This window comes from Leguminivora glycinivorella, chromosome 1 (genome assembly GCF_023078275.1).
Source record: "Leguminivora glycinivorella isolate SPB_JAAS2020 chromosome 1, LegGlyc_1.1, whole genome shotgun sequence".
Taxonomy (NCBI): Eukaryota; Metazoa; Arthropoda; class Insecta; order Lepidoptera; family Tortricidae; genus Leguminivora; species Leguminivora glycinivorella.
The window spans coordinates 36,444,786-36,464,970 of NC_062971.1; the positions used below are offsets into that span (position 1 = coordinate 36,444,786).

General features: G+C 36.3%; 1 protein-coding gene across 3 annotated transcripts in view; it reads right to left on the reverse strand.

Annotated features, from left to right (window-relative positions):
* Positions 1–6,964: 6,964 nt before the first annotated feature.
* The window catches only part of LOC125228415 (acyl-CoA Delta-9 desaturase-like), a 39,195-nt gene continuing 25,974 nt past the window's right edge, over positions 6,965–20,185 (reverse strand). For all 3 annotated transcript variants that reach the window (XM_048133009.1, XM_048133082.1, XM_048133155.1), the window contains exons 4-5: positions 10,418–10,623; positions 6,965–7,577 (exon numbers count right to left, since the gene is read on the reverse strand). In XM_048133009.1, coding sequence (XP_047988966.1) covers positions 7,079–7,577; positions 10,418–10,623 — 705 coding nt within the window. In that variant the 3' untranslated portion in view covers positions 6,965–7,078. The remainder of the gene's footprint in view (positions 7,578–10,417; positions 10,624–20,185) is intronic.

The window sequence follows — 20,185 nt, forward strand, 5'->3', positions numbered from 1 at the left end:
GTTTTCGGTGGCCAAAATAAATAAAAAACTTATAATACCCAAAATCTATAAATATTGTTTTTACTAAATGTTGAAGTACTTTCGAGTGTCTGTGGTGCTACAGATCTTAAGATATTTACATTTTTAACTTTCTCAAAACGTGTGGACTGAGTGAGCACTTACAAAAATTTATTATAAAAAAACCTGACACGTTAGTGGTTCGTTTTGTATTTTATAAATTCCCATTTCACTTTTACTAAACTATACACATATAATAGCGGTCTAAATCTTATGTTTTTCATCAAAATTCGGCTTTTCAAAAGTGTGAGGATTGAGTGAGCATAAGAAACTATTTGTAAAAAATTAAATACGTCACTAGGTGATCTAAAATTTATAGAGGTAAGTTGGCATATTGTTTACTAAATGTTAGTATATAAATATTATATGTTAAATGAATACATTTACTGTTTTCGTTGGTAGTTTGTGAGAACTGAGTGAGCACATGTTAATGACTGTATCTTTTGATTTATCTTTCTACAAATTCAGAGATTCGTTTTACAATTGTTTTAGAACTTTTACTAAATGATCAGCATATTTTATTTTATTTTTCTACTCCCGTACTGTTATTCGTGAGTTACAAGGTCGTGCATAGAACTTTAAAACCCTACATAAAAGATGTCAGGACAAGTCTATCTAGTCTATACCCTGAAAACATTTAGTAGCGGTAGCACGATATAGCTGTTACAGTTCAGTAAATACATTGCTACCAACTTAACAAACCAATTCGCAGAGTCGAGACTCCTTCGTTTTCTACTGCGTTCATTGTCGACGCGTCGAATCGCATTCAAATGTATTAGAACTCGACTCAACTCGGCTCGATTCGTCTTAGTGGCCAGGCTTCAAAGAACCATACCACCAGACAGTTTTATTTTCATGTTTGCACTCAAACTGCATATTCAAAATGGTAGGCGGTCCACTAGATAACTAAGATGACTGAAAGTAGGTATTTGTTGATTTATAATTTTCTTTCAAAATAAGTGCTTGGTCGTAGAAAAAGTATTGTATGCAACGGTGTTTAACTGAGTCAAAAAATGCTCGTGGCGTCTTTATTAACAATTTTCGGCTTCGCCTCAAATTGTTACCCACGCCTTTTTTGGCCTCTTTTAACCACCAGTTGCATAAAATACTATTTCGGAAGGTGCTCACTCAATCCACACGCACACCATTTATTGTGCCAAATTTGATGCGAGTCGAGTAGCCTATTCCGGTTTGGGCGATGGGCTATATCAACCTGTCACTGAAATTTCACAATTACATTTTCATTCAATACCTTAATTGCTAAGGGCCACTTGCACCAACGAAAATGGAGGATTAATCCACCATTTTATATAAAATTTGAAAGTTGACAGCCCACTAACCCTGAGTTAAGTAGTTGGTGCAAGTGTGGGTCTAAGAGTGGTACTAAAACTTCACCATTTCCGTGTGCTTTGTGTCTGTCTGTCTGTCTGTGTGTGTGTCTGTCTGTCGAATCGTAGCTCCCGAACGGATGAACCGATTTAGATTTCGATTTGTCTGAAAGCTGAGTTAGTCGGTAGTGTTCTTAGCCATGTTTCATGAAAGTCGGTCTACTATGTCGCGGTCGAGGGTTTTTTCAAATTTTTAATTTTGTGGTTAGGTTAGGTTATTAGGCCTAGGTTATGCACGTAGAATAAAAAATCATAAGCATTTTCACTCAGCCTGTACATGATTAAACTCACCGCACACCGCAATAAAAATAGGTTCCCTCGCACGCAGTGTTGTTACACCGCCGCTTAATAAAACAAACACGTAACGTGCAATAATATCATTTAATGGCCTAAAACTGGACGTTCACTGGTATCGTAAATAAAAACATTTATTTATGGCCAGTTATCTGAATATTTCATAGTAACCTAGTTCTTCGATTCAGCTTGTGATAACATTATTTCGTGCGTCCAGTCGGTCTAGAATCCCGCTAAGGGCATTTATTTATGTGATTAGCTCAGATATTTGGTTCTGAGTCATGGATGTTTTCTATGTATATAAGTATAGTCATACTTGTTATGGAGAATTTTTGGCCCAAAGCTGCACTTTTGGATGGAAGCAAGCCGCTTTGCATGGTGATAGTAGACATCATAGTAAACGATTTTTTCCGAGGATATTGAAATTTCATCCCTTAGGAAGCCGAGCGTAGCGAGGTGTTTTATGAAAATGAAAAAAATTCTATCTTTTAATTGTATCGTCCGATTTTGACAAAACGTATTTCAAATCAAAGGTATTGATTTGTGTAATTTAAAAAAAATACAAAGAAAAAAAATTTGAAAGAAAAGTAAGAAAAAAATAAAAAAAGTAAATTTACGTCTCGCACTGAATAACTTCAAAGAATGACAGACAAAATGTACAATGTCGATATACGAGTTTTTTTTAATCGAAGACAGATAAATTTTTAGTTGAAAACTGAGGACCGCATCGAAATCAGATTAGCATTTTTTAAGATACAAGTTGCCAAAATTGGGAAAGATCGCTTTATATGGCCACTTTGAAATTCCTTTGCCAGAAAGTCAGAAATAATATGTTTTTCTGACACATAAAAATACATAGTAACAGTACACATCAAAATAAAATTAAAAATTCCGAGGATATTATAATTTCATCCCTTAGAACGACGAGCGTAGCGAGGTCGGTTACGAAAACCGAAAAAAAAAATCTCATTTTTTTGTACGTCGTCCGATTTTGACAAAACATGTTTCATTTGAAAGGTATTGCTTTATGTAACTTAAAAAAAAATATTGAAAAAAATTGGAAAAAAAATGTAAGATTTTTTTTAAAAAAACCTTAATTTTCGTATCACACTGAATAACCGCAAAAAACGGTAGACACGGTGTATAATTTCGATATATGATTATTTAAAATTAAAGACAAATAAATGCATGATTATAAACTAAAAACCGAATCGAAATCGAATCAGTAGTTTTTAAGATGCAAGTTGTCAAAGTTGGCTTAGTTTGTTTATATGGTCGCTTATAAATTCCTTAGCCAGAAAGGCAGAAACATTATATTTTTCTTACAGTTAAAAGTATGCATAGGTAAAAGACATCATAATAAACAATTTTTTACGAGGATATTAAAAATTCATCCCTTGGAAAGCCGAGCGTAGCGATGTCTGTTACGAAAAACAAAAAAAGGCAGTTTTTTTATTGGATCGTCTTTCTAAGGGTTTCTAAGGAATGAAATTTTTATATCCTTGTAAAAAAATGTTTATAATGATGTCTATTACCTATTCATACTTTTAACTGTAAGAAAAATATAATGTTTCTGACTTTCTGCCTAAGGAATTTATAAGCGACCATATAAACAAACTAAGCCATCTTTGACAACTTGCATCTTAAAAACTACTGATTCGATTTCGATTCGGTTTTTAGTTTATAATCATGCATTTATTTGTCTTTAATTTTAAAAAATCATATATCGAAATTATACACCGTGTCTACCGTTTTTTGCGGTTATTCAGTGTGATACGAAAATTAAGGTTTTTTTAAAAAAATCTTACATTTTTTTTCCAATTTTTTTCAATATTTTTTTTAAGTTACATAAAGAAATACCTTTCAAATGAAACATGTTTTGTCAAAATCGGACGACGTACAAAAAAATGAGATTTTTTTTTCGGTTTTCGTAACCGACCTCGCTACGCTCGTCGTTCTAAGGGATGAAATTATAATATCCTCGGAATTTTTAATTTTATTTTGATGTGTACTGTTACCATGTATTTTTCTGTGTCAGAAAAACATATTATTTCTGACTTTCTGGCAAAGGAATTTCAAAGTGGCCATATAAAGCGATCTTTCCCAACTTTGGCAACTTGTATCTTAAAAAATGCTAATCTGATTTCGATGCGGTCTTCAGTTTTCAACTAAAAATTTATCTGTCTTCGATTAAAAAAAAACTCGTATATCGACATTGTACATTTTGTCTGTCATTCTTTGAAGTTATTCAGTGCGAGACGTAAATTTACTTTTTTTATTTTTTTCTTACTTTTCTTTTAAATTTTTTTCTTTGTATTTTTTTTTTAAATTACACAAATTAATACCTTTCATTTGAAATACGTTTTGTCAAAATCGGACGATACAATAAAAAGATAGAATTTTTTTCATTTTCATAAAACACCTCGCTACGCTCGGCTTCCTAAGGGATGAAATTTCGATATCCTCGGAAAAAATCGTTTACTATGATGTCTACTATCACCATACAAAGCGGCTTGCTTCCATCCAAAAGTGCAGCTTTTTTTTTCATAACTAGTATGACTAGTATGTATTTATCTATTTAAGTATGTATATCGTCGCTTAGCTCTCATAGTACAACTTTGCTTAGTTTGGGGCTAAGTTGATCTGTGGAAGGTGTCCCCAATCATCATCATCCTCCTTGCGTTATCCCGGCATTTGCCACGGCTCATGGGAGCCTGGGGTCCGCTTTCGACAACTAACGACGACTTACAGAAGACCGCAGCCAAATAGCACTAGACCCTACTCATAGTGTTGTGTTCCTGCCGGTGAGTAAGGCTGCCAGAGCTCAACGAGGGTGCAGTGTGCTGATGACGGGAGGACTTACGGAACTAACTTGTTCCGTCTATTGTCCTTTGAGTCGTCGGCAACCCGAACCCTCCTTGGAACTTGTACACTCCTTTTTGCTGTGCAGTACTTAACACAGCAAAAGGGAGTGTACAAGTTTCTAATGGGGTGGCACCGCGCATGTGACACTGTTTGAGTTGCAGGCGTCCATAGGTTACGGTGACCGCTTTACATCAGGCGGACCGTATACTTGTTTGCCACCGACGTAGTATAAAAAAAAAAAACTAATCCCAAGATTTGGCGTCGGCACTAGTTTTTACGAAAGCGACTGCCATCTGACCTTCCAACCCGTAGGCCTTATTGGGTTTAGTCCGGTTTCCTCACGATGTTTTCCTTCACCGAAAAGCGACTGGCAAATATGAAATGACATTTCGCACATAAGCTCCGAAAAACTCATTGGTTCGAGCCGGGGTTCGAACCCGTGACCAATAATTATATTTATTTATTTATTTTATTTTAATAGCTGAAGTGACAAACGTTGACGCAATGCTGGCGATCAAAGTTAGCTCAATCGCGCTACTATAAGATATGTAGCCAAATGCACAAACTGATGTAGCTATCTATATCGCTCTTACGTATTGGCGCGACAGAGACAGACTGCATTTCTATCGGCATCTAGCGTCAACGGCTGTCATTCGGCTAGGCCGGCAATTTACTACTATTTGTTATAAAATTCGGTATGTCATCCATTCATATTTTGAGGGAACTCATATTTGATATTTGATAATTGATTTAATCTAAATATTCATAATGTAATGTGTTTGATTCAATTAACTTGTAGTCTCAATTTTTAATTTAATTAGTTCCTGAGTCATGGATGTTTTCTATGTATATAAGTATGTATTTATCTATTTAAGTATGTATAACGTCGCTTAGCACCCATAGTACAAGCTTTGCTTAGTTTGGGGCTAAGTTGATCTGTGTAAGGTGTCCCCTAATATTTATTTATTTATTATTTATTTATTTATTTTCTTGTTTGTTGTTTGTTTTTTTTTTAATGTTTGCATGTTAATATAGAAATTTAATGTAACTGTATGTGTATACCCAATTTCAAAATTGTACTTTGTATGCCTATTGGCGAAGCATAGCGCTCTGACAGAATTTTGTACCAACATTGGTACCTATGTTTACAAACAAATAAATCGTTTAAATCGTCATAATCACAGTTTATTATGGAGTAGTCTGTATTTGGTATCCAATTATACTGGACTTAAGCAAAGTGTCCAGAATTAGATGGTGTAATGTAAACTGACGTCGGCCAGAGTTTAATAAGATGCCGGGGTTTTTTATAACCCTCAGCCTTCTTGTTGTTGTGGTAGGTAATGTTGGCATACCTACATATACATAAATATATTTTTCAATACCTTGATTTGAGTTAAATACAAATTAAAAATTAAAAAACTGATATGTTTATTAACTTATTTATTGAGCACAACCTAAATCTAATGTTTTCACAGCTATCAATGTTGCGTGCAGATAATTAATTATACATTCACTGATAATTAATATTTGGTAACTCGTAATCCTAAATAAATAAACTAAATCTATCGACAAATAGTTATCACAAATCGTTACAATAAATAATAGAAAATTGCAAACAACTCTACGCTAGTTTAATTCTATCTAAACTACCGTGAGACATATTAACACTATTTAAATAGGTATTATGTAATATATAAACAAATGCATATTTTTCAAAACCAAGGTGCGAAAATTTTTCAAAAATTCTTTGAAATTTCTGGAAACACTCTTATATAGCGAAGGAAACTTTTAATACAAGTGAAAAGTATTATAAAATATGCTTAAATTTCCATTTTTATTTATGAAATTTCTGAATTTGTAAAATTTCCGACATGTCTTTCTAAGTTTCAGTTTTACATGACTTCAGTAGTATGTCGATGAATAAAACATGATTGTATAGTTAAATGGTGCTAAACAGTAGAAACCTACACCTATGTCCTATACTCTGTATTTTTAGGTATTTTAAAAAATGTAAACAAATTATTTTTCCCCTCACTATAGCGAGGAAACTACAACGCAAAAAATGCGTTTATGACTGCTTCCAGTAGTTCCACAGGTGGTAAATCATCTTTATTACTAGATTCACCTACTTTCATCAATTTCAAAGCAGTTAATTTGACTTTATTCAAGGTCAAATTACTTTACCCACTAGTGGATAAAATGCGTTTTTACCCGCTGGTATTAAAGGACAAAACACGTGTTTCCGAGCTAGTGAGGGGAAAATTATTTGTACCTTTTCGGGAGTTACAAAATTACCAAATAAAAACCAAGCAATTCTCTCACTAAACCTGTTTTTAACCTCCGTATTTGGCAATGTAATCTTTTAATTTGCCCTCAATTGGTTTATGAGCTTCTTGAGGGTAGATCTAATTTATATTTGTTTAAATACCCAAAGATACACTAACCTAATCCTCATACACTGACTCATATCTCGTTTATTCAGTCTTGTCGGGGTTGACAATGGTCGCCGCAACCTTTTGCTCCGTCGGGGCATCGTCCCATCCCCACACGTGATGGCTCCCATCACCCGTCCTCTTCACTCTCTTCTCCACAATATCAGGAGACACCGATTTCAAGTCATAAGCCCATCCGATCTTAGCCATACTATCTATGAACAGCTTGGAAAGATTAAGAGAGTATCCTCCCAGCTCAGCAGTTTTGTAGTCCCACGGGAACGTATGATGGTAGTTATGGAATCCTTCGCCAAAAACGACAAGAGAGACAGGTTTAGTTTCAACAGGGTTGATGTTCTTGTCATAAGGCTTGTCTCCCCACTTGTGGGCGGCGGAGTTCACGAGCCAGGTGACGTTCAGGACGTAGCAGTAACGGAAGATGGCGCTGACGAAGTACGCGTTCCAGAGAGACTCGCCCCAGAGGGTGGGGATGTAGGAGGGGAGGATGAAACAGCAGAGCGGCATCAGGGTCAGGTAGTATCTGAAAAAGATTTAATTTCTGTTAAAAAAACCGTTTCGATAAAAGAAAATAGCGCGTCAAGTCCCTCCGCGCGGAAAAAGTGTAACTTCGTAATGTGTTGTTTTTTAAAATTCGAGTTGGCAAGACTGAGCGTTTAACGTTTTCAGTTGGCAGTCACATTAGAAGTTTCTCTTCAAAAACTATAATGGAAAGTGGGTATATTATACAGCTTGCGATATATGTACTATGACATCTTGACCATAAATGACGATACGACCCAGAATGTAAAAAGTTTAAAACATTGAATTTATGTAAATTATGTATACGTATGTAAGTTCTCTCATGATTCGTTTAGCATCAAATATATTAAGGTAGAAGTACTAGTGCTCGACGGCAAATGGGCACTATGTGAAAATCATTAAGCTAACGAAAAATTTTCTACATATATTCAAAATTGGCTTATAGTGCCCAACTGCCCATGCCGAAAACTAGCGCAGCGTCGAGCAAAGTAATTATTTCTACTTTAGAGCAGCAAAACTGTCCAAATAATTTGTCATCCTATAATCCATACTAATATTATAAATGGGAAAGTGTGTGTCTGTTTGTTTGTCCGTCTTTCACGGCAAAACGGAGCGACGAATTGACGTGATATTTTTAAGTGGAGATAGTTGAACGGATGGAGAGTGACATAGGCTACTTTTTGTCTCTTTCTAACGCGAGCGAAGCTGCGGGCAAAAGCTACTTAATTAAAAAATATGACAATTTGTAAGTAATATGGTATGTTTAATACTGTTCATATTTGTCAAAATAATTTCAGTGTTACTTGCGTGCCCAAAATAATTAAATACTATCAACAACTATTAGAAACTATTCAGGTGCCGTCGAAACTAACATGTTTAGTATCGACATTATGAAACCTATCTACTCGGAATTAATTTACTTGTCAATCAATATTTAATTTGACAGCCGAACAATGTTCAATTGTTTATCCTTTAAAGTTTTGAGAAGGGCATGTTGGTACTAGGATTAATTTTTAGAACAAGTATAAATATTAGAACGTGTTAAAAAAAGAAATCAATTAAGTAATAACCTAACCACAAAATTACAATTTTTAAAAAACCCCCGATTGCGACATAGTAGACCGATTTTCATGAAACATGGCTAAGAACACTCCCGACTAACTCAGCTTTCAGACAAAAAAAAATCTAAATCGGTTCATCCGTTCGGCAGCTACGATGCCACAGACAGACACACACACAGACAGACAGACAAACAGAGAGACAGACAGACAGACAGACACGTCAAACTTATAACACCCCTTCGTTTTTGCGTCGGGGGTTAAAAACTGAAATAAATTACACATATGAAAGAATAAAACCGGCCAAGAGCGTGTCGGGCCACGCTCAGTGTAGGGTTCCGTAGTTTTTCGTATTTTTCTCAAAAACTGCTGAACCTATCAAGTTCAAAACAATTTTCCTAGAAAGTCTTTACAAAGTTCTACTTTGGTGATTTTTTTCATATTTTTTAAACATATGGTTCAAAAGTTAGAGGGGGGGGGACGCACTTTTTTTTCCTTTAAGAGCGATTGTTTCCGAAACTATTAACATTATAAAAAAATGATTTTAGTAAACCCTTATTCATTTTTAAATACCTATCCAACAATATATCACACGTTGGGGTTGGAATGAAAAAAAATATCAGCCCCCACTTTGCATGTAGGGGGGGTACCCTAATAAAACATTTTTTCCCATTTTTTATTTTTGCACTTTGTTGGCGTGATTGATATACATATTGGTACCAAATTTCAGCTTTCTACGGACGGACGGACGGACGGACGGACGGACGGACGGACGGACGGACGGACAGACAGACATGGCGAAACTATAAGGGTTCCTAGTTGACTACGGAACCCTAAAAAGTGACCAAGGCCTCCAGTACCTGAGGCTGGAATCGAACCAGCGTACTCTGCAATCGCGGCAATTGCCTGTTTCCGCTCGGCTACCCAGGCCACAGCTGCTGAGGTCGAAATTATCTCTCATAATTATGAGTAATCTATACAAGGACTCGTAGCGCCCTCTGAGCACCTCTAGGTTAGAACGATATGGTTCTGGCCCCCATGTGAACCAAACTCAGGTTGGTTTCAACACAGCTCGAGAACGTGTTGCTTCTAAACTTATACTCCGTTATTTTAGTAACTAAAAGTGTTTTATCCAAAAAGTTACCGTATATGATTTTTATTTGTCAAAGTAGTTGCCGCGACAACCTAGCAGTTTGAGCAGTTTTATGTGCTCTCCCTACTCCTTTTTGCGTGTCAGTGTGTTATGTATGTGCATTAGGGTGGGTCATTTTTACTTTTTTTTATTTTCTTAGGGGGCACAGTTACAAAAAGGTGCCATTTTGTAATTAATTAGTGTACAATTTTTATTTTTATTTTTATGTTTATTTTTTTGCCTCCGGATTTCAGTTGAAGTTTTTGTATTTTGTATGGAGTAGGGTGTAAAAAAGGTTTAAATTTTTGAGGTTTTTTTCTTCATTTATTTTCTTTGAACCTTTAGCATGCTATTACGATGCCAATAATGGTATATATTAATAGCAAAATTTTAAATTAAAAGACAATACATACATACACAATGTAACATAATTGCCGAAGATAAATCCTACGGCTTATATATTACATTCTATAGTACCTTTAATTTTCATGGCGTTTATTTTAAAAAAAGGAAGTGGTTGGTATTCGTAACCGCTATTCGATACCGGTTATGCTCTTAAATGGATCACCGGCATTAATGTTACATCCTGTATACTCCGCACACCACACAAAATGTACAAACAAATATATGAAAACTTTGTGCTTTGCTTACTTTTTCTGGAACCTCAGGACGGGATCAGCGAGCAAATCGCTCATGTCAATAGTGTGTCCTTTAGCCTTGATTTGCGGATGCTTTCGCACCAACAGCCAGCCAACGTGTGAGAAGAAGAAGCCACGAGTAGCGTTGTGCGGGTCGGCGTCGGTTTCAGAGTACTTGTGGTGCATACGGTGGTCGCGCGCCCAGTCCAATACGGAATCCTGAAACAATTTCATACAGTTTGTTAACCAATTGTCTAGTTGTATAATCAAAAATACGATCTTCTGGATTCCTAAAAGATATTTTTTTTATTGCCCGTGTGGTGACGGGTTAAGAATTTCACCACCCCCTTTCTTTCCGTGGGTGTCGTAGAAGTCGACAGTGGGATACGGGTTAAATTGTGGCGTAGGCGAGAGGCTGGCAACCTGTCACTGCAATGTCACAATTTTCTTTTTCTTTCAACCCCTTTTTGCCAAGAGTGGCACTACTCAAAACCGAGGTTCAAAAGTTTCAAGCCTGTGTCAAGAGATGGCAGTCTATGCACTGTGATTACACATTTTACTTTAACAGTAACTTTCTAGAATACTCGATCCACTTTGGTACCTGTAATGTTTGTAAATAGAATAAATAATTCACCGGTTGCGCGCTTCCTCGGAAGTTGCTCAACGCTCCATGTTGCAGTTTTTGTTGTAATCGAGGTGCATATACTGCATTTATCTTCAATAACTAGTGCATGGCTGCAATATGGAATAATACTGTGGGGAAATAGTGTTAATACTAAAGACCTCTTTATTTTACAAAAGAAGTGTATAAGAGAACTTGTAAATATAAACGATGAGGAAAGTTGCAAGCCTCACTTCCCTAATCTAAAGATTTTAACGCTGACAGCCTTATATATTTTAGAAACCTGCAAATTTGTTAAAAAAAACGTTAATCTATTCGAAGAAAATAAATACCATAGTTCAGAAACATATAACCTGCGCCAACGAAATAGAGTCTTTATGAATGTCCCTGCTACGCTGCAAATGTTCAATAAAGGACCTCATGCGATGGCTATGACGATTTTTAATAAAATTCCTCAAAATATATTAAGCGAGAGAAAATACAAAACTTTTGTAAACAAACTAAAGTCCTATCTACTGAATTTGTGCCCATATTCCTTGCATGACTTCCTAGGAGACCAAACTTAGCTGTAACTGCATGCATGTTGTTTTTGTTTTGTTGTACTATTTATATGTAAAAATGCTACACCCTAGTGGGGTCCATGTTTGTACCTACAATCTGTAAACACCTCTGTAAAATACCATGGTTGCATAAATGAATATGAATATGAATATGAACATGTGTTATTCCAGTTTCATTGAATCATTGTAGCGCCTAATTTTATGTAAGTTTTATTGAATGCTCTAAACTGGAGATTTAGCAGACATCCTAACTTTTCCAGAAATTTTGATTTAGCATTGTCGCATTAAAGGAATGTTATTTTAAGCCAGCTGGAATAGTTAATCCACTATTCGAGCTGGCTTAAAGTAACATTGTCTTAACCTAATCAGGTTAAGACGCTACAGGAGCGAAAATGATAAAACGGAAAGGAGCCTCCCTTTCAATTTGGGAATTTTAGTTCAATATAGGTACTAGTGTTATTAACTAGATTTATCGAAAAAAAATTGTCCATCCAGAACAACTCAGTTCAAAGATATTGCGAAAAAATCTTTAAAATCGAGGTTCCGCTCTCGACTGTTTCCTCCTCCAAAACCAATCGTAACGAAATTTGAGAATCTGAATAACAATGAAATAATCTGTGTCGGAATGGTGTCGGACCGTTAGTTTTTTTGGCCTAATTGTTACGAATTTTGAATACCAAACCTTTTTTTGCGCTATAATCAATAAGGCCGTTTTTGGTAATTTTTGATGGGCTCTAGCGTCTTTAAAAATAAGAATATCAAAAAATCAAAACGGTCCGACATAGATAGAAATAATAATAATCTGTGTTGAAAAAATCATTGCTCTTTCTTCAAAAACCAGGGAGGAAATAGTCGAGAGCGTTTGTATGGAGAATTGACCCCTCCTGTATCGTCTTAATTGATCATCTACGTAGAAAACGCATGTATGAATTCCTTAATGGCTTCCATGCGGCACCGAAATTGCTGGAAAAGTTACGATGTCCGATTATTTAAACTATTTTAATTTTCTTGCTGGGTATTGGGTATTAATAACTCTAAAATATTTTTTTTGTTACTTGCAAGAGCTAATATTTGTATTGGCAAGAATATTATGATATCTGGGTTATTTATATTTTATACTTTATAGGATCAAATTTAAAAGTGCCTTAGAAAATTCTCTAGGTGCTAAAAATTACTTCATGACTGGAAAAATCGCTACTAAAATATACATTACAGAATTCCTTTCTTATCACAAATGAAGAGGTACCTAATTATAGGTACCTACTAATTATAAGTTTCTTTGTCAAAACATATTAATTCTGTCAATCGGCAGTCATTCACCGATAACTGATAGTGCAATCACATTTTGGACAACCTTTCAGATTAACGTAAGGTCAGGTGGGGTAAGGGGGACTATGGGGGAAGGGAAACACTGATCGGTAACTCTGAATTCATAGACTGTAGCTGGGTCATTTGGTGGTCGGTAAGGTACTACCTAGGATTTAGTTCCGAAACAAAAACAAAAATAGCGCTAGCTCTAAGGAGTGTGCGTCCTTGACAAAAACAAAAAATCAGTTGTCGTGCTACAAGACCACGAGTTGGACGAGTATTATTTGTGTAGTGATTTGGGTAGCAAAAAGTCATGTCCGAAGAATTTGGTATCTGTAAATATTCCTTTATATGTTTAATGTTCATGTCTGGTATTTGAATTTGAGAAAACTATGCTGTAAATATGAAAATTCAACGTGATTCATAACACAACCTACAAATGACATACCGGGGTAACGGGAACTACCATAGCCGGGGTAAGTGGAACATATGTTTCCTTTTCCCGATTTCAGGGGTCATGAACATTTTCAGAGACACATATTCTATACGTACAGAAATTTTGTATTGATCCAAGCTTCAGTATTTTAAATACGAATAATTACTAATAATTAATAGTCGTTTTTTAATTTGCAATACTGAAATTTGAATTTTCGAAAAAAACTTGTAAAAAAATCTTTAAAAACAATTATAATTTTTAGTTAACCACCCCTGTCTCAAGCCCATATGTTCCCCTTACCCCGAATTTCGATTTATGTAAATATTTTCTATTTTAAACTATATGTCAAAGAACCAAAGTCTCCATTTGATTGGTGATGTTTTTTTTAATTTACATTGCCGGTATAATCCACACTAGCAGCAATACTTTAAGATTTTAGCGAAGTGTTTCCCTTACCCCAAAACTCGGGAAAGGGAAACGGCAGGACCAGCCTAAACATTTTATAAATTTCCAGCTACATGCAATAAAGCTAGTTTGAAAATTAATTTCGCCCTAGAAAGCAGACTTAAAGAAGCATACTTTGTGTCGGTCAAGATGAATATACGACATTAAATAAAGTGATTAGAGCTCGATGTAAAATATAAAAAATGAAGTATGTTTCCCTTACCCCACCTGACCTTAATTACTTTCGGATTAAGAGCCTATCATGAGTTTTTGATCTTATAGCGAAAACGCTTGTAAAATATCATTCATTGTATGGAGAAAGTGAACAGCGCTCTGGGGCCCATTTCTTAAAACTGAAAGTTACAAGTTACAAGCGGAAGTCTCTTTCCAACTTGTCATATTAGACATTGACAACCGCTCTTGTAAATTGTAACTTGTAGCTTCGACGGGCCCCTGAACTAAACCTGGGACCAAAAAAATTACAAACATTCTAGGTGACTCGGTCTCACACCTCAAAAACTCCATAGAGGTTCTGATATAAAAATAAAAATTGTATAAATTCATTTATTCATTCATAATGACTTTCCTACTTTTCACACTTGCACAACTTTTTTATCCCAGCAAAAATAATCTTTTTGGGCTCCTATGGTGTCCCGGGTGACTGTTGAGTATACATTGTTGATTGTGTCATTCATTAAGGTCAGACTAGAATCGAAGTAAATATCAATTTATTTATATAACCTTAGATCTGAAAATCTGTGCGTCACGTGCATAACACGAAATACTTATTATTTTCTAATTATCTCTCAATGTCGAATATCTGCTGCCTAATTATAAAAATAACATGACAAATAATTATATTAATTAATTCATAATCAGTTCACAGATAACAGGTATAATAACACTTGAACGACCTTTTAGATTAAGAGAGCGCATGAATTTCGCTAGCGAATCTCTAGGCTATTCCACGACCTATTCTTTAGGTACTGAAAATCATCATCCTCCTTGCGTTATCCCGGCATTTGCCACGGCTCATGAGAGCCTGGGGTCCGCTTTGACAACTAATCCCAAGATTTGGCGTAGGCACTAGTTCTTACGAAAGCGACTGCCATCTGACCTTCCAACCCGAAGGGTAAACTAGACCTTATTGGAATTAGTCCGGTTTCCTCACGATGTTTTCCTTCACCGAAAAGCGCCTGGCAAATATCAAATAAATTTCGCGCATAAATTCCGAAAAACTCATTGGTGCGACCGGGTTCGACCTCCGGAACGAAAGTCGCACGTTCTTATACCGCTAGGCTACCAGCGCAGCGCTTAGGTAGGTACTGAAAATATAGGCATATAATTGAAAATAATAAAGAAATACACATCTTTTCAACCCCCGACGCAAAAACGAAGGGGTGTTATAAGTTTTCAACCCCCGACGCAAAAACGAAGGGGTGTTATAAGTTTGACGTGTCTGTCTGTCTGTCTGTCTGTCTGTCTGTCTGTCTGTCTGTCTGTCTGTCTGTCTGTCTGTCTGTCTGTCTGTCTGTCTGTCTGTCTGTCTGTTTGTCTGTCTGTCTGTGTGTGTGTCTGTCTGGGGCATCGTAGCTCCCGAACGGATGAACCGATTTAGATTTAGTTTCTTTTGTTTGAAAGCTGAGTTAGTCGAGAGTGTTCTTAGCCATGTTTTATGAAAATCGGTCCACTATGTCGCGGTCGGGGGTTTTTTCAAAATTTTAATTTTGTGGTTAGGTTATTCTATCAAGACAACTCTAGCCTTAAAAACTGCCCTCGAAAATATACGGTCTAGTTTCATATTATTCAGTATGTGTGAGAGAACGGGACGAAACTACGATGTTGCCACTTTCATTTTCTACTCTTTTTGGTCAGACTGGAATAAATTAATAAAAAATAAATATTGGAGGACACCTTACACATATCAACTTAGCCAACTTACCAATAAAATAAAATAAAAATAAAATAGCCCCCAAACTAAGCAAAGCTTGTACAGTCAACAACACAGCTGTGTATACAGACAAAGTGCCAAAAATATGTATACAGAACCTGTACATAAAGGTGTGTATACATATTTTTGGCAATTTGTCTGTATACACAGCTGTGTTGTTGACTGTACTATGGGTGCTAAGTGACGATATACATAAATTGATAAATACATACTTATATACATAAGAAACATCCATGACTCTGAAGTCTCTAATATACAGCTACGCTGTCTCAATTTCTAATATCGAAGAAAGCAATTTCATTCCTAACCGCTTACTACGTCATTAGTTCATTACACTGAGTTAAAAATCCAAATCATTATGACATTTACTGTTAAAACCGTTGTGCTATGATATGTCATAATCTCTTCGATTATGAACTATTCTATAAAAGTCAAATGTCAATCATAATGACATCAGGCCGATAAAGAACCACGCACGACCTTTCAGTGATGAAAGGAAATGTACGTGATTGTGCAAATCAGGTTCATAGAGGTCAAACGTGGTAGTCACATGCTGATATGACGGGCTGAAACGTGACGAACTCTTGTCCGATAGCCACGAGATATCTCAGGAAAGGGGATGACTATATCCTACGTAATCAACATTTTTGTCACTGGTATTGCCATTTCGTAAAATAATTTTCTCATCTCGAAGGACTTTAAAAATAGCTTTGCCCGCTACGCTCGTCTTTTTTTGTATTTTGTCACACCTCGGACACTGGCGATCAAATATATGAAAGAGGCGCGTTCCTAGCACACAGTCTAAGCTCGTGTAGGTGAACGCATACTATGCTTGTATGAGTGAAATATGACAGGTCGACTGTTCGCGTTTTTGACAGGCGGTAACTGTGAGGTAACCGAGAGGGGGTGGGAGGCAGTACTCTTTATTATACTGTGATTTTGTTATTATTATGAGATTTAATACTATTTTAAATACCTATGTATAAAAAAGCTTTTAGTTTTTATAATACTTAAATGATATCAAAATACCTAATACGGAAAAAACAAATGTATACTTTGACCGAAAAGAGTAGAAATTAAAAAGTGAAACATCGTAGTGTCGTCCCGTTTTCTCACACATATTGATTTGAAAGGGATGACACTACAATGTTGCCAATTTTTAATATTTTTTTTGGTCAGACTGTAGCTTTAATGCCAATATCCAGGGAGGAATGGAATCAATAATTTTGCAATAAATACCATGTGAATTTTTGTTTTATACAAATTGTATAAAAAGGCTTTCTTTTGTGGCTTAAAAAAATGTACGCGATTATGCGTCTGTTTCATAGAGGTCACATGCTGATAAAGTGGCGGAAAACGTGACCAACTCCGTAGACACGTGTTATCTGAGGAAAAGGGATGACCAAGTCTCCAACGTAATCCTCCTTTTTATGAGATGTTGACATGAAAAATTTTACACAATTAGGGTTTTCTGAATCGGTTTTTTCCGTCAGGCGGCGTTACTGATTCGTCAGTCAAAGCGTGCTCAACCGTAGACCGCATCATCACTTACCACCAGGCCCCGTAGCCGAATGGCATTTCTCCGACGCCAAACGAAAGCGATACGCCGCTGGCTCTGTCGCGCCAATACGCAAGCGCGATAGAGATAGATATCTACTAGCGCTTCGTTTCGTGAGCGTTTCGTGAGCGATTGTGCCATTCGGCTAGCCACCCAGGTGTGATCGTGGTCAAACATCTACCTACCTAATCACGAGAAAATAATTTACAAAAAATTGTGACGTCAAAGTCAGGAGGAAAAGGTAATCACGGTCTATATCCCGGTCAATATAAGTCTAAAGTCAGGACGGGTTGAAAACCAGGGTGCGTAGCCTAATGGCATAAACGCTCACGAAACGCTTGTAGATAGTTATCTCTATCGCTCTTGTGTATTGGCTCGACAGAGCCAGACTACCTTTCGCGGCGTTTCGTTTTCGTTTCGAGTCGTAGAAATGCCATTCGTCTACGGGGCCAGCGCTGTGTAATGAAATGGCTGACGCAGCATAACATGCTGAGTCCGTTTTTTTTATCATGCATGCCAGTTGTTTGTGTTGAAGCCAGAAATATATAACTACGCGCCATCTTGCGGAATTTCATTAGAACTATTTTCTTCATACTATACTGAACTGTCACCCCATATATCAGAATAACAGCGCCCTCCTGACAGTAATCATATATTTCTGGGCAGGCTTGTGTAATAGTACATTGTGCAACAAGGGGAGGAAGTTGAATATTACTAACGAGAGTAAGTTAAATCGCGACGGCTTGCCGGAGTGATTTAAAGACTCGAGTTAGTAATATAATTAATATTCATACTTCCCGAGTTACACACAATGTTTTTCATCACACTTGCATTATAAAAAATATGCAAAAAGGTAAAAAGGAGTTCAATGCAGTACTAGAAATTTCTTTAATCCCTAGGGAGACATATTTTTCTATAACTCACGCTCCGTCTGCGTGCAATAGCACATTTAGTGTGCGAGTGTGATGAAAAACTTAATGTTGAATCTTTATTTGTTTATCAATATTTTTTTTACTCTTGTTTTTATAAAATATTCATAGCATAACAACCCTACTAAGTTTCAAAGACCTTGATTTAAAACACAAATTTCCTCCCAAGGCCTACAAAATATCTTCGTTGATAACTGTGCCAATCTGAATTTAATTTGCATAATAAAGATTTATAGAGTGCTCGGGAGGTTAACCCTTAAGGCGCAGTAGGCTTAGAAAATGGACTTTATGAAAAGAAAAAGAAATGCGGTCTAGCTCTGTCGCGCCAATATGCAAGAGCGATAGAGATAGAATAGATACGAAACAGGATATTAACGTGAGCGTTTACGTTTGTGCATTCGGCTTTGGACACTGACTGTTAGGTACGACTTTTTATCAAAAGTAGCCGATCACATAACGCTGCAGAATTGACTTTACTAAAAATAAACGACAACATCATGTTTGTGGGAGCGTTTGTGTATTAATTACTTAGGTACATAAAAAAAATCAGTCATTTAAAAAAATGACTATAGTCACGAGAGCACAGACACATCCATTTTTCTTTTTCGAGAGATTATCCACAAAAACAGTGATTTAAGCATTTCTACCCTTTTAAGGCGTATTTAGGTTAAATTTACTATTTAATTCAGTGTGATGATATCCTATTTATAATAGATAGAAACGTTTACAGACAACTCAGCTAAAAGATTTTGCGAAAAAATCTTTAAAATCGAGCTTCCGCTCTCGACTGTTTCCTCCTTCAAAACTTAGGTAATCAATCAACCGGACCGTTTACTTTTTTAGCTAATTGTTGCCAATTTTGAATACCGCACCTTTTTACCTTAAGGTCTTTTTAGGGTTCCGTAGTCAACTAGGAACCCTTATAGTTTCGCCATGTCTGTCTGTCCGTCCGTCCGTCCGTCCGCGGATAATCTCAGTAACCGTTAGCACTAGAAAGCTGAAATTTGGTACCAATAAAAAGTGGAAAAAAATGTTTTGTTAGGGTACCCCCTCTACATGTAAAGTGGGGACTGATTTTTTTTTCATTCCAGTCCCAACGTGTGGTATATTGTTGGATAGGTATTTAAAAATGAATAAGGGTTTACTGAAATCGTTTTTTGATAATATTTATATTTTCGGAAATAATCGCTCCTAAAGGAAAAGAAGTGTGCCCCCCCCCCCTCTAACTTTTGAACCATAATTATGTTTAAAAAATATGAAAAAAAATCACAAAAGTAGAACTTTATACTTACTACTTACTTACTTACTTTCAGTAGTGAACGTGGCCCGACACGCTCTTGGCCGGTTTTTTTGGTTATTTTTGATGGGCTCCAGCGTCTTTAAAAGAGCGTTTGTATGGAGAATTGACTCCTCCTGTATCGTCTTATTTAGTATCGTAGGGCGATGACCGTTAAAATCAAAGAGTAATCCGGACACTTCCTCAAAGCACTTCCATTATAGAAGATTATTTAGATACTAGTTTTTTCCCGCGGTTTCGTCCACGTACTAATCTAATCTTGTTTTCCCATACAAACTTTAGATCCCCATTTCACTTTCAATTTTGAAAAATGCTTTCTTAGTGCTCCTCTACGCCTTATAACTCTTATAAGGAACCTACGTGCCAAATTTGGAATTTCTAGGACCAGCGGTTTCGACTGTGCGTTGAGACGTCATTCAATCAGTCAGTCAGTTTCTTCTTTTATATATTTAGATTGAAAGCTAAATGAGGTTCTAAGACACCTGTAGGAAAGGGATTCGCGGAAAAGTAATCGCTTAATCAATGGAGGCTGTTTACAGATCCGTAGCACAGGAATAAACACGATACGCTCGAAGAATTATTAATTAATTTTATTATTAAAAATTTCAGCACCGTACTTCGTTTACCTGGGCCTGTAGCCAAGAGTACGTCGATCGGTGACGCTCCGTAGAGCGTC